Here is a 15,684-nt window from a genome sequence, read left to right as displayed (position 1 = left end):
TGCCTCACAGGCATTTGACCAACGCTGCAGATCTCACCCACCCACCCACCCACCCACCCCACACACCCACCCCACACACCCACCCCACACACACACACACACCCACTCACCCCACACACCCACCCCACACACCCACCCCACACACCCACCCCACACACCCACCCCACACACCCACCCCACACACCCACCTCACACACACACACACACCCACTCACCCCACACACCCACCCCACACACACACACACACCCACCTCCACATCCCCAACACACACACACAAACACCCACTCACCCCCCCCCACATACACACTCACCCACCCACCTCCACATCCCCAACACACACACACAAACACCCACTCACCCCACACACACACAAACACCTACTCACCCACCCACCTCCACATCACCAACACACACACACAAACACCCACTCACCCAACCCCCACACACAAACACCCACTCACCCTCCCCACCCCCAACACACAAACACCCCCACACATACACACACAAACGCCCACTCACCCACCCATAGCCCTCCCCTTCCACCCCCCCACACACACAAACACCCACTCACCCCCCCACACAAACACCCACCCCCCCATACGCACAAACACCCACTCACCCCCCCACACAAACACCCACTCCCCCATACGCACAAACACCCACTCACCCCCCGCCACGCACACACACAAACACCCACCCACACTCCACCCCACACACAAACACCCATTCACACCCACACACAAACACCCATTCCACCCCACACACAAACACCCATTCACACCCACACACACACCCCACACACAAACACCCACACACACACACATACAAACACCGACTCACCTACCCACACACCCACACACACACAACCACCCACACACCTACACACCCACACACAAACACCCATTCCACCCCACACACAAACACCCATTCACACCCACACACACACCCCACACACAAACACCCACACACACACACATACAAACACCGACTCACCTACCCACACACCCACACACACACAACCACCCACACACCTACACACCCACACCCACACACACAGATGCTTTGAGTTGCTGGAGGGTCCAGCAGTGGAAATGTCCAAAGCTGTTTTCTTTGTTTTGTGTTTGTTTCCGTGGGATTCAGACCCCGTCTCATACTGCTGCTGAGACACAACACAACACGACACGACACGACACGACACGACACGACACGACACGCAGACACTGTGTGTCTGTTTGCTTTTAGCGGGACGCTGACGGGCCTGCTGCCCCGAGACACCCAGCTCTCATTGGCTGAGAGCCCATCATACACATTCTGATTGGTCGTTTGGCTTTGTCTACTGGAAAGTAGCCCTCCCCCTTACCTCCCACACACACACACACACACACACACACACACACACACACACACACACACACACACACACACACACACACACACAGACACACACCCACACACACACACACAGACAGACACACACACACACAGACACACAGTCATTGCAGGAGGGGATGGTGTGCCGTGGTGGTGGTGGTGGTGGTGGTGGTGGTGGTGTGTGTCTGCCTGCTGTGCTGTGCAGCAGTTGGATGAAGTGCAGAAGACATGGTGTCTTGTCTTCCAGCAGAACCACATGACATGAAGCTGCTCTCTGTCTCCATTCTCACTCAGTAGAAACGGCAGTAGAGCCTGAGGTGGACATCATGTCGTCCAGCTGTCTTCAGAGACTGACGTCATCTCTGCTGCTTCTGGGTGGGTCCTATCTATTAATAAGTCTGTCCTCTGCTGGCCTGTCTCTCATCTATCTATTAATGAGTCTGTCCTCTGCTGGCCTGTCTCTCATCTATCTATTAATGACTCTGTCCTCTGCTGGCCTGTCTCTCATCTATCTATTAATGAGTCTGTCCTCTGCTGATCTGTCTCTCATCTATCTATTAATGAGTCTGTCCTCTGCTGACCTGTCTCTCATCTATCTATTAATGAGTCTGTCCTCTGCTGATCTGTCTCTCATCTATCTATTAATAAGTCTGTCCTCTGCTGGCCTGTCTCTCATCTATCTATTAATGAGTCTGTCCTCTGCTGGCCTGTCTCTCATCTATCTATTAATGAGTCTGTCCTCTGCTGGCCTGTCTCTCATCTATCTATTAATGAGTCTGTCCTCTGCTGATCTGTCTCTCATCTATCTATTAATGAGTCTGTCCTCTGCTGGCCTGTCTCTCATCTATCTATTAATGAGTCTGTCCTCTGCTGGCCTGTCTCTCATCTATCTATTAATGAGTCTGTCCTCTGCTGGCCTGTCTCTCATCTATCTATTAATGAGTCTGTCCTCTGCTGATCTGTCTCTCATCTATCTATTAATGAGTCTGTCCTCTGCTGGCCTGTCTCTCATCTATCTATTAATGAGTCTGTCCTCTGCTGATCTGTCTCTCGTCTATCTATTAATGAGTCTGTCCTCTGCTGACCTGTCTCTCGTCTATCTATTAATGAGTCTGTCCTCTGCTGAGCTGTCTCTCATTTGTCCATGCATTTGTCTGTCAGGCCTTCTTCTGGTGTGTCTAGAGGGGGGTGCTGCTCTGGAGTTGACTCCCTCTGTCTCTGAATTGGTCCTCAACCAGAACTCTTCCGTCACACTCGTGAGTCCATCAAAGTACTGCTAACTGCCTGATAAATAGCATACCACACAACTACTGCTGACTGAGTATAAGTACCACCATCATCTTCATCATCATGTGTGTGTATAAGTACCAGAGTACTGCTGACTTGCAGGCATCACATTCACAATGAGTGAATATTTGCAAAAAAGAAATAAAGTTTATCAGTTTGAACATTAAATATCTTGTCTTTGTAGTGTATTCAATTGAATATAGGTGGAAAAGGATTTGTAAATCATTGTATTCTGTTTTTATTCACCTTTTACACAACGTCCCAACTTCATTGGTATTGGGGTTTGTACATGAAAAGGTGAAGTATAACTGTAAGAGTAAGACCAGATGCTGCTCAATACAACAACTCTCAGAAAACATGAGCCAACTAGCGGCTCCAGACAGACAGACAGACAGACAGACAGATAAAGTGATGATCAGTAGATCGGTGACAGACAGACGGGTGCGGTGTCCTCCCTGCAGGTGTGTTCGGGGTGGGACAGGGTGACCTGGCGTCTTCCTCAGGATTTCCTGCTGGAGGGCGTTTCAGTGGAGAATCAGGGAACCCGCAGCGTCCTGCGTCTCCATGGCGCCTCCTGGAGGAACTCCGGCAGCTATGTGTGTGAGGAGGCTTCATCTGAGCAGAGCAGGACGGTGGACATCTTCATACCTGGACAAGGTGAGGAACTACCAAACCAGCTACCTTTGAGCAAGGCTCCATCTAGAATCCTCCAGATGACACAGGAGTGTTCGGGGCTCTGACCTTTGACCTACTGACTGTGGTACCTGATCTCCAGACAGCTGATTTACTGCTAATGACTTACTGACTGTTAACGACTTGCTGACGGTTAATGACCTACTGACTGTTAATGACTTACTGACTTTTAATGACTTACTGACTGTGGTACCTGATCTCCAGACAGCTGATTTACTGTTAATGACTGACTGTTAATGACTTGCTGACTGTTAATGACTTACTGACTGTGGTACCTGATCTCCAGACAGCTGGTTTACTGTTAATGACTGACTGCTAATGACTTGCTGATGGTTAATAACTTGCTGACTGTTAATGACTTGCTGACGGTTAATGACTTACTGACTGTGGTACCTGATCTCCAGACAGCTGATATACTGTTAATGACTGACTGTTAATGACTTGCTGACTGTTAATGACTTGCTGACAGTTAATGGCTTACCGACTGTGGTACCTGAGCGCCATACAGCTGATTTACTGTTAATGACTTGCTGACGGTTAATGACTTGCTGACTGTGGTAACTGATGTCCTTACAGCTGGTTTAGTGTTAATGACTGACGGTTAATGACTTGCTGACGGTTAATGACTTGCTGACTGTTAATGACTTGCTGACTGTTAATGACTAGCTGATGGTTAATGACTTGCTGACTGTTAATGACTAGCTGATGGTTAATGACTTGCTGACTGCTAATGACTTGCTGACTGTTAATGACTAGCTGATGGTTAATGACTTGCTGACGGTTAATGACTTACTGACTGTGGTACCTGATCTCCAGACAGCTGATATACTGTTAATGACTGACTGTTAATGACTTGCTGACTGTTAATGACTTGCTGACAGTTAATGGCTTGCTGACTGTTAATGACTAGCTGATGGTTAATGACTTGCTGACTGCTAATGACTTGCTGACTGTTAATGACTAGCTGATGGTTAATGACTTGCTGACGGTTAATGACTAGCTGATGGTTAATGACTTGCTCACTGTTAATGACTTGCTCACTGTTAATGACTTGCTGATGGTTAATGACTTGCTGACTGTTAATGACTAGCTGATGGTTAATGACTAGCTGACGGTTAATGACTTGCTCACTGTTAATGACTTGCTCACTGTTAATGACTTGCTGATGGTTAATGACTTGCTGATGGTTAATGACTTTCTGACTGTTGATGACTAGCTGATGGTTAATGACTTGTTGACTTAATGACTAGCTGATGGTTAATGACTTGTTGACTTAATGACTAGCTGACGGTTAATGATTTACTGACTGTTAATGACTTGCTGACTGTTAATGACTAGCTGACGGTTAATGACTTGCTGACTGTGGTAACTGATGTCCTTACAGCTGGTTTACTGTTAATGACTAGCTGACTGTTAATGACTTGCTGATGGTTAATGACTTGCTGATGGTTAATGACTTGCTGACGGTTAATGACTAGCTGACGGTTAATGACTTGCTGACGGTTAATGACTTGCTGAATGTTAATGACTTGCTGACCGTTAATGTCTTACTGACTGTTAATGACGAGCTAATGGTTAATGACTTGCTGACGTTAATGACTTGCTGACTGTTAATGTCTTACTGACTGTTAATGACGAGCTAATGGTTAATGACTTGCTGACGTTAATGACTAGCTGACGGTAAATGACTTGCTGACGGTTAATGACTAGCTGATGGTTAATGACTTGCTGAATGTTAATGACTTGCTGACCGTTAATGTCTTACTGACTGTTAATGACGAGCTAATGGTTAATGACTTGCTGACGTTAATGACTTGCTGACTGTTAATGACTAGCTGATGGTTAATGACTTGCTGACGGTTAATGACTAGCTGATGGTTAATGGCTTGCTGATCGTTAATGACTTGCTGACTGTTAATGACTAGCTGACGGTTAATGACTTGCTGATTGTTAATGACTAGCTGACTTAATGACTTGCTGACTGTTAATGACTAGCTGATGATTAATGACTTGCTGACTGTTAATGACTAGCTGACGGTTAATGACTTGCTGACTGTTAATGACTAGCTGATGGTTAATGACTTGCTGACTGTTAATGACTAGCTGACGGTTAATGACTTGCTCACTGTTAATGACTTGCTGATGGTTAATGACTTGCTGACGGTTAATGACTTGCTGACCGTTAATGACTAGCTGATGGTTAATGACTTGCTGACGGTTAATGACTTGCTGACCGTTAATGACTAGCTGATGGTTAATGACTTGCTGATGGTTAATGACTTGCTGACGGTTAATGACTTGCTGACCGTTAATGACTAGCTGATGGTTAATGACTTGCTGACGGTTAATGACTAGCTGACGGTTAATGACTTGCTGACTGTTAATGACTAGCTGACGGTTAATGACTAGCTGACGGTTAATGACTTGCCGACTGTTAATGACTAGCTGACGGTTAATGACTTGCTGACTGTTAATGACTAGCTGATGATTAATGACTTGCTGACTGTTAATGACTAGCTGACGGTTAATGACTTGCTGACTGTTAATGACTAGCTGACGGTTAATGACTTGCTGACCGTTAATGACTAGCTTACGGTTAATGACTTGCTGACCGTTAATGACTAGCTGATGGTTAATGACTTGCTGATGGTTAATGACTTGCTGACGGTTAATGACTTGCTGACCGTTAATGACTAGCTGATGGTTAATGACTTGCTGACGGTTAATGACTAGCTGACGGTTAATGACTTGCTGACTGTTAATGACTAGCTGACGGTTAATGACTAGCTGACGGTTAATGACTTGCCGACTGTTAATGACTAGCTGATGGTTAATGACTTGCTGACTGTTAATGACTAGCTGATGATTAATGACTTGCTGACTGTTAATGACTAGCTGACGGTTAATGACTTGCTGACTGTTAATGACTAGCTGACGGTTAATGACTTGCTGACCGTTAATGACTAGCTTACGGTTAATGACTTGCTGACCGTTAATGACTAGCCGTCTGTGGTAACTGATGTCCTTACAGCTGGTCTAGTGTTGATCCCCATGAGGATGCTATGTGATCCACTCTTCTGGTCTGATCACAGTGCTGTCTCACTGCTGTGATTTCTCATCCTAGTAGCTTTCTTAAGTCACTCCTTTCTATAGACAGACAGACAGACAGACAGACAGACAGACAGACAGACAGATGTACTCTTAGCCCACCCCCCCCCCCTGTTTCAGGGATGGTCGTTCCCTCTTCTTCTGTTGACATCTTACAATGCTGTGATTGTAACATTCCCCAACCCTCTGTGAATACCACACATGTGAACACCACACATGGCCACTGTCACTCTAGTTAAAGGCCACGCCCATATCTGCATATTAACCCGCTCGTTGGTTTGGGTCGTTATGCCACTGTATTGTTTATAAGGGTGGGGACACCTGCAGTCACTGTATTGTTTATAAGGGTGGGGACACCTGCAGTCACTGTATTGTTTATAAGGGTGGGGTACCTGCAGCCACTGTATTGTTTATAAGGGTGGGGACACCTGCAGTCACTGTATTGTGTATAAGGGTGGGGACACCTGCAGTCACTGTATTGTGTATAAGGGTGGGGACACCTACAGTCACTGTATTGTGTATAAGGGTGGGGACACCTACAGTCACTGTATTGTTTATAAGGGTGGGGTACCTGCAGTCACTGTATTGTTTATAAGGGTGGGGGTACCTACAGTCACTGTATTGTTTATAAGGGTGGGGGTACCTGCAGTCACCGTATTGTTTATAAGGGTGGGGTACCTGCAGTCACTGTATTGTTTATAAGGGTGGGGGTACCTGCAGTCACTGTATTGTTTATAAGGGTGGGGTACCTGCAGCCACTGTATTGTTTATAAGGGTGGGGACACCTGCAGTCACTGTATTGTTTATAAGGGTGGGGACACCTGCAGTCACTGTATTGTTTATAAGGGTGGGGACACCTGCAGTCACTATATTGTTTATAAGGGTGGGGTACCTGCAGCCACTGTATTGTTTATAAGGGTGGGGGTACCTGCAGTCACTGTATTGTTTATAAGGGTGGGGACACCTGCAGTCACTGTATTGTTTATAAGGGTGGGGACACCTGCAGTCACTGTATTGTTTATAAGGGTGGGGACACCTGCAGCCACTGTATTGTTTATAAGGGTGGGACACCTGCAGTCACTGTATTGTTTATAAGGGTGGGGTACCTGCAGTCACTGTATTGTTTATAAGGGTGGGGACACCTGCAGTCACTGTATTGTTTATAAGGGTGGGGTACCTGCAGCCACTGTATTGTTTATAAGGGTGGGGACACCTGCAGTCACTGTATTGTTTATAAGGGTGGGGACACCTACAGTCACTGTATTGTGTATAAGGGTGGGGACACCTACAGTCACTGTATTGTTTATAAGGGTGGGGACACCTGCAGCCACTGTATTGTTTATAAGGGTGGGGACACCTGCAGTCACTGTATTGTGTATAAGGGTGGGGACGCCTGCAGTCACTGTATTGTTTATAAGGGTGGGGACACCTGCAGTCACTGTATTGTGTATAAGGGTGGGGACGCCTGCAGTCAGGTGAGACTGAAGAGGTCACTTAGATGATGATGAAACGTTTCTCCCACTAAACGTTGTGTCCAGATGAACTGATTCAGCCTTCTTTTGTACTTGGCTAATTACCCTTTCTTCCGAGCCGTCCCGGTCTCTGCTCCACCCCCTCTGCTGATCCCGGGAGGGCTGCAGACTACCACGTCTCCTCCCATACATGTGGAGTCACCAGCCGCTTCTTTTTACCTGACAGTGAGGAGTTTCGCCAGGGGGACGTAGCGCGTGGGAGGATCACGCTATTCCCCCCAGTTTCCCCTCCCCCCTGAACAAGTTCCCTGACCGACCAGAGGAGGCGCTAGTGCAGTGACCAGGACACATACCCACATCCGTTTCCACCGCAGACATGACCAATTGTGTCTGTAGGGACGCCTGACCAAGCCGGAGGTAACACGGGGATTCGAACCGGAGAGCCCCGTGTTGGTAGGCAAGGGAATAGACCACCACGCCCTCCAGACGCCCCTAACTGATTCAACTTTGATGCACCTGTTGGCCGATGATCATCATCACACGGTCAAAGGTGAAGCCCAGTGTCATCCTGAGTCTGCTCAATAGGGGGGAGTCCACTGGGCAGACTGTTGAAGCCATGGTTTATCTCCCCCCCCCCCGACCTGGGTGAGCTTGCATCACCGCTTAACACCATGCACCACTCACACCACCCTGGCTGTCGCTGTCATGGCCCCACTGTCTCTAACCACGTCATCAAACCCTGACCAATCTTGGCTTAATAACAGGGGCTGCGACAGGCGGGAACTAACCGGGGGGGCTGCCCTCTATGCTTTCTCCCCACTATCTGATTTTGATGGCCGCCACTCAACGCTTGTGAATACCCCCATGCACACACTGAATTTACACCATTGACGCCTCTACCAAATGCCCCAGGCCGAACCAGGATTTGATGGCCTGTATCCACTAAAGCCTAACATATACCCCCTTGCTTAAGTGCCGGTATGGTCCATCTCCCTTCCCCAGACAGCTTCCAGATCTGGGCCACTTCAGGCAGTGATGCGGCACTGCTGGCCTTCTTCTGGCCCTGACAACATGGATGTGAGCCTGAAGTGGCCCACATGTATAACAGCACATATGGCCCAAATATGCCAAATCACATGTGGGCCTTTTCTGGCAAAGATGTGGTGCTCTGGGCAACATGTGGTCTGGATGTGAGCCTGAAGTGGCCCGTGTGGTAAATGGTGAGTATGGCCCAAATATCACAAAACAGATATGGGCCACCTCTGGCAAATATGTGGCACATGCGGCATTGCTATGGCTTGGTTCTGGCCCAGATCTGGCAAACGAGAGCGGACCACCCAAGTGCCATCATTCCACACGGTATACGGGCCAGATGAAAGTGTCGATGTGGGCCGGGTCTGGGCCACAGCATTATTGCTATGTGGGGAGCGTGCAAGAGACTTTATATCAAATAAAACCTCTGTTCTGCTTAAACTGTTTCCGTCCTCCATTCTGCACACAACACAAGTTGTGGCCCGTATGGGTGACGGATGGAGCCACAAGACACTCCACTGGGGTGACTCCTCCAACAAATCATTGACCTCCAGGAGAGCTAGGCATTTATGCAGCAAAAACAAACCCAAGCCCAGCAAGAGCTGGCTGCTCAGCAGGCAGATGACTGGGCTCTCCTGAGGGTGCTGTTGCACTCCCCTTCGGCTGCCCGCGGGGGTGATCTGAATGCTTCCCCGACTCATCAGCCATAGATCACTCTCCCCAAGATAACATTTATTTTCCAGCCTCCGGTGTGGGAAGATGGCGGTGCGAATTCACATAAGCAACAGCCTCACCCACTACTGGTGTGGGAATATGGCACTGCCGCGGCCTTACCCAGTACCCTCCATGCAGTGTCTTTGTCTATGTCTGTGTCTTTATTATTTTCTTTGAGTGCACTCATACTTTATTTTGGATTATTTTGTTTAATTTGTTAATGTAGAATATGGCTGCATCAGTAATATATTAGAAGGATATAAAATAGAATATAGATAGATATAGACAATAAATAGAATATTATGAAGAACTTTTTAAAAAGTATAATAGAGTAAAATATATATATATATATATATATATATATATATATATATATATATATATAACACATCTCATTTAGTATTGATATTGAAATAACTTGACTTTGAACTGTTGAAATAAATTGTTTTTTTATTGTAAACTATACCCACGAGTGTGTGTGTTGTCTTTGGGGTGAGTACTAGAATCTGGTCTAGAAAAAAACCTACACCAATCTCCACTGAACTTAGACATTAGACTGTAAACTGTCCCTGCGCAAGCATAGGCCCATTCCCCTGTTGTGCAGGTTACATCTGCATCTAAGTTTGTGTCTTCGTGTGACAGCTGGGAGAGCTGGCGCTGGATTGGCTGGGAGAGCTTGGTCTGCTGCATCCTGTGGGCCCAGGGACCACGGCCCTGCCTGGAGCTGTGCCCGAGGAGGAAACACAGAGGGCGGTCCAACAGGACATGGAAGCAGGGCAGGATAAGCTAACTGCTAGCCCATGCAAACTGGCAGTTCCAACTGTCACATATACCCCCTGAAGCAATGGGGTATATGTTAGGCTTTAGTGGATACAGGCCATCAAATCCTGGTTCACTCTGGTGCTGAAGCCTCCTTGCCGCTCTCTCTCTCTGTATCTGAGAGCGGTGTCGACTTCTCTGTCTCCTTTCCGTGTGTGCTTGTGTTCCCATGCATTTGTGTCAGTGTCAGTCCAGGACCCAGCCTCACTGCAGAATAGAAAGGACATGTTAGTTGTTTGACACACCAGAGGATGCGCATCACTCACTCTTGCTATTGCGTTTTCTCTTCTACGACTCACGGCCTCCTCTCTCTCTGCCTTCAGCTGAGGCTAAACCACACCCCACTACTATACATGGTCTTTGAGCCGGACCTTTAGATGCGTGAGGATTAACGTCAGGTCCAAAAAAGTTCAAGTACTTACCTTTGTCCTGCTGGCAGTGAGAACAGAGGCCATTTTGTGTCTGAGTCCAGTGGATGAAGCGCAATGGAGCAAAGTGAAGGCTACAACTTCACACCGGAAACTCTGATGTGACACACTTCCCTCAAATCCTCACCCATTCCCTAAACCTCTCACATTTCTTAAAAAACTTACCCATTCCCTGAGTATCTTACCCCTTCTCTAAAAACCTGTACCATTCACCTTTGGACCCTACAGGGACTCCCCGTTATGGCACCCAGCTGCACAACATGTAAACTTTGACCCTGCAGGATAGTGTTAGCTAAACTTGGTGAGGTACACATTCGGTTGTTTTGTGGTGAGGCTACTGACCCTGTTCTGAGGAATGACCCTGAAATAAAACCCATGCTCAAAACAGCATGTGTTGATTGGCTATTCTCCATCTACATAAATAGAAGACCAAATCCATGCCTGCAACTAGAAACTGAGATAGGGGGTGCCCTCACGAGAACAAAAAAATGAAGATGCCCATTTTTTCAATTTGGGTCATGATTTTTGTCCCAAAGGAAACAAAAGTCAGGCCAGATGCAGAGTAGATATGCATTGTTGTAACAAAATATTTGTATTTTAATGTCAGTTGGACTTTTTGTATGGATTGTGGGACTGTTTGTGAGGTTTCCTTACTGGACCAGTGTGTGTCCTATGTAGGTGTTGGTGAGGCGAGTGTTGTCTGAGTTCCATTCAGAGTGAATGAGGGTCAGTAGTGTTGTGTCAGAAACAAACAATAAAATCTGGTTGAACCTGAGTTTTACTGATGTTTTACTGGTGATGTAGTACTATGTGTTGGTAAAGGTCTTCTACCGGCTTGTTATGTCATATCTGCTGGTTAGACACAACACCTTCACTTCCTCCTCAAACTCAACACAACCTGCTTCCTTCCTCATCTGGCTGTTATGATGAAGATGTAAACACAATGCACCCTGTCATTTTTTATGGTGAAGTCCTACCAGACACCAACCGTCCACATGTATCACAAGAGTGTCCACGGAGTTCTGGATGACACGGGTGCATTGGTTTTTATCAGTCCACCAGGAAACGAACTTCTTGCAGCAATACCAGGGCAGCAACCAAAACCCAAGAACCTCTTCCAACAGTAATAACAAACAGAGTTTAGGACCCAGAGTGAATACTTGGTTTGAGGCAGTTTGAGCAGTTCACGCCACCACCTCACCTTGAGGTCGCTGAGTTGTCGTCTGTGAAGAAGTTTCCTGTGGGGCTACTTTTATGGTAGTGCCATTTCAGAATTAACCGCTGCTAAACTTCGCATAAAATCGTTGGTCTGTGAGCGGTCATTTTGAATGTCAGTCAAAAGAGCATTCCTGGTCACATAGATGCGCTTGAACTGGCTGAACAACAGTGTGGACCAGACTTGATGCCAACAGTTAGTCTGGTTGCCGAGCAAGACTGTGGACTAACTATTGTCTTAAGTACACCAGAGTTATACATATTTCAGTGTAAATGTTTGGGATTGTAGCTTTAAATCTTCCTCCAGCTTTTAAGTTGATAATGTATTAATGGTTCTTCTTTACCTTTTAAGTTGATAATGTATTTATGGGTCCTCTTCTTTACCTTTTAAGTTGATAATGTATTGATGATTCTTCTTTATCTTTTAAGTTGATAATGTATTGATGGTTCTTCTTTACCTTTTAAGTTGATAATGTATTGATGATTCTTCTTCTTTACCTTTTAAGTTGATAATGTATTGATGGTTCCTCTTCTTTACCTTTTAAGTTGATAATGTATTTATGGTTCCTCTTCTTTACCTTTTAAGTTGATAATGTATTGATGGTTCTTCTTCTTTACCTTTTAAGTTGATAATGTATTGATGATTCTTCTTCTTTACCTTTTAAGTTGATAATGTATTGATGGTTCCTCTTCTTTACCTTTTAAGTTGATAATGTATTTATGGGTCCTCTTCTTTACCTTTTAAGTTGATAATGTATTGATGATTCTTCTTTATCTTTTAAGTTGATAATGTATTGATGGTTCTTCTTTACCTTTTAAGTTGATAATGTATTGATGATTCTTCTTCTTTACCTTTTAAGTTGATAATGTATTGATGGTTCCTCTTCTTTACCTTTTAAGTTGATAATGTATTTATGGTTCCTCTTCTTTACCTTTTAAGTTGATAATGTATTGATGGTTCTTCTTCTTTACCTTTTAAGTTGATAATGTATTTATGGTTCCTCTTTTTTACCTTTTAAGTTGATAATGTATTGATGATTCTTCTTCTTTACCTTTTAAGTTGATAATGTATTTATGGGTCCTCTTCTTTACCTTTTAAGTTGATAATGTATTGATGATTCTTCTTTATCTTTTAAGTTGATAATGTATTGATGGTTCTTCTTTACCTTTTAAGTTGATAATGTATTGATGATTCTTCTTCTTTACCTTTTAAGTTGATAATGTATTGATGGGTCCTCTTCTTTACCTTTTAAGTTGATAATGTATTTATGGTTCCTCTTCTTTACCTTTTAAGTTGATAATGTATTGATGGTTCTTCTTCTTTACCTTACAGTGTGGTTTGATGTGGTGAGTGTGTCTCCAGGTCCAGATGAATGGTTCGTTCCAATGGGTCCTAGTGTTGTGATGAAGGAGGGAGAGGAAGGCACCATTCCCTGTGTGGTCTCAGATCCGAAGCTCAACGTGACCCTCTATGAACGGCCCAGCAGAAGGCCTGCTAACGGGACAAGCTACAAGCCCAGCAGGGGGTTTACAGGTCCTCTGAAGGACACGTCTTACATCTGCCTGGCCAGTGGGCCAGAGGAGGAGAGAGAATCTCATGTGTTCTACGTCTTCAGCATTGTGGGTGAGCACACAAGGCAGAACATACATACATTACATTACAGTCATTTAGCCGACGCTTTTATCCAAAGCGACTTACAATAAGTGCATCATTTAACGTAGGAGATCAGGAGAACTACTAGTCATCAGAGGTCATAAGTGCATCTAAACAAGCATCTAAGAGCAAAACCAGTGCTAAAGTAAAAGTGCAAGAAAGAGATTTTTTAATTGTTTTTTCAATGAGCGAATACAATACGTGGTAAGAGCAAGTAACAGGGTAGTAGTTCTTGAAGAGGTGAATTTTCAACCTGCGCTGAAAGATGGGCAGCGACTCTGCTGTCCTGACATCAGTGGGGAGTTCATTCCACCACTGTGGGGCCAGGACAGAAAAGAGCCGTGACCGGGTCGATCAGCAGCAGGGGCCTCTGAGTGACGGGGCAACCAGGCGTCCCGAGGCAGCAGAGCCAAGTGGTTGGGTGGGGGTATAGGGCTTGACCATGGCCTGGAGATAGGAAGGAGCTGTTCCTTTCACTGCCCTGTAGCGTAGCACCAGAGTCTTAAACTGGATGCGAGCAGCTACTGGGAGCCAGTGTAGGGACATGAGAAGGGGAGGTGTGTGGGAGAACTTAGGGCGGTTGAACACCAGATGAGCTGCAGCTTTCTGAACAAGCTCCAGACGCCGGGGCGCCAGCAAGGAGGGAGTTGCCGTAGTCCAGCCGGGAGATGACCAGAGCCTGGATGAGCACCTGTGCCGTCTCGTTGGTGAGGAATGGGTGAATCCTCCTGATGTTATAGAGGAGAAATCTGCAGGAGCGAGCAACCGATGCAACGTTTGCAGCAAACGACAGGTGGTCGTCCAGGATCACACCCAGATTCCTCACAGTCTGAGTTGGCGTCACCACGGTGTTGTCAATGGTGATGGGCAGGTCCCGGTGCGGGCAACCTTTCCCCTGGAGGAACATCAGCTCTGTCTTGTCCAGATTGAGCTTCAGGTGGTGTGTCGCCATCTACTCTGAGATGTCAGTCAAGCACACAGCAATGCATGTCTCTACTTGTGTGTCAGAGAGAGGGAAGGACCAGATCAGCTGGGTGTCATCAGCATAACAATGGTAAGAGAAGTCATGCAAGCGAATAACAGAACCCAGGGATGTCGTGTACAGGGAGAAAAGGAGAGGACCCAGAACCGAACCCTGTCTGTCTGTGTCTCCGTCCGTCCATCCGTCCATCCGTCTGTCTGTCTGTCTGTCAATCCGTCTGTCTGTCTGTCTGTCTGTCTGTCAATCCGTCTGTCTGTCTGTCTAAAACATGTAGGGCTGACATCAGGTCAGAGGTCAGTGTGTCCGTGTCAGTAGTGCAGATGATGCAGGATTGTGCAGTTGGACTTGGTGTGTGTTGTTGGCAGTGAACAGCAGCTGTTTGTACTGTCAAGTGTGACTGATTTGTTCAGTATGAATTATTTAAGTATGAATGACTTGTTCAGTACAAATGACTTGTTCAGTATGAATGATTTGTTCAGTATGCATGATTTGTTCAATATGAATGACGTGTTAAGTATGAATTATTTGTTCAGTATGAATAACCTGTAAAGTATGAATTATTTGTTCAGTATGAATGACTTGTCAAGTATGAGTGATTTGTTCAGTATGAATAACATGTAAAGTATGGATTATTTGTTCAGTATGAACGACTTGTTAAGTATGGATTATTTGTTAAGTATGAATGATTTGCTCAGTATGAATGACTTAAGTATGAATTACCTGTTAAGTATGAATTATTTGTTAAGTAAGAATGACCTGTTAAGTATGAATGACTTGTTAAATATGAATGACCTGTTAAGAATGACTTGTTAAGTATGAATGATTTGGTCAGTATGAATGACCTGTTAAGTAAGAATGACCTGTTATGTATGAATGACTTAAGTATGAATGACCTGTTAAGAATGACC

The 15,684-nt window shown here is 45.6% G+C and overlaps 1 protein-coding gene across 7 annotated transcripts in view; it reads left to right on the top strand.

Moving 5' to 3' along the window:
• LOC130116659 (platelet-derived growth factor receptor beta-like) overlaps window positions 1–15,684 on the top strand; it is a 143,236-nt gene that overhangs the window by 19,341 nt on the left and 108,211 nt on the right. For 5 of the 7 annotated variants that reach the window (XM_056284638.1, XM_056284641.1, XM_056284640.1 and 2 more), the window contains exons 1-3: window positions 2,473–2,628; window positions 3,121–3,316; window positions 13,504–13,764. In XM_056284638.1, coding sequence (XP_056140613.1) covers window positions 2,479–2,628; window positions 3,121–3,316; window positions 13,504–13,764 — 607 coding nt within the window. In that variant the 5' untranslated portion in view covers window positions 2,473–2,478. Of the gene's footprint in view, window positions 1–1,669; window positions 1,748–2,472; window positions 2,629–3,120; window positions 3,317–13,492; window positions 13,765–15,684 lie in introns of those variants that run through there. The other 2 variants (XM_056284639.1, XM_056284642.1) reach the window with 2 other exon arrangements.

The sequence above is a fragment of the Lampris incognitus genome, chromosome 8 (genome assembly GCF_029633865.1).
Source record: "Lampris incognitus isolate fLamInc1 chromosome 8, fLamInc1.hap2, whole genome shotgun sequence".
In the NCBI taxonomy this organism is placed as follows: Eukaryota; Metazoa; Chordata; class Actinopteri; order Lampriformes; family Lampridae; genus Lampris; species Lampris incognitus.
The sequence above is the reverse complement of the archived record's forward strand: the minus strand, read 5'-3'. Positions and strand labels throughout refer to the sequence as shown.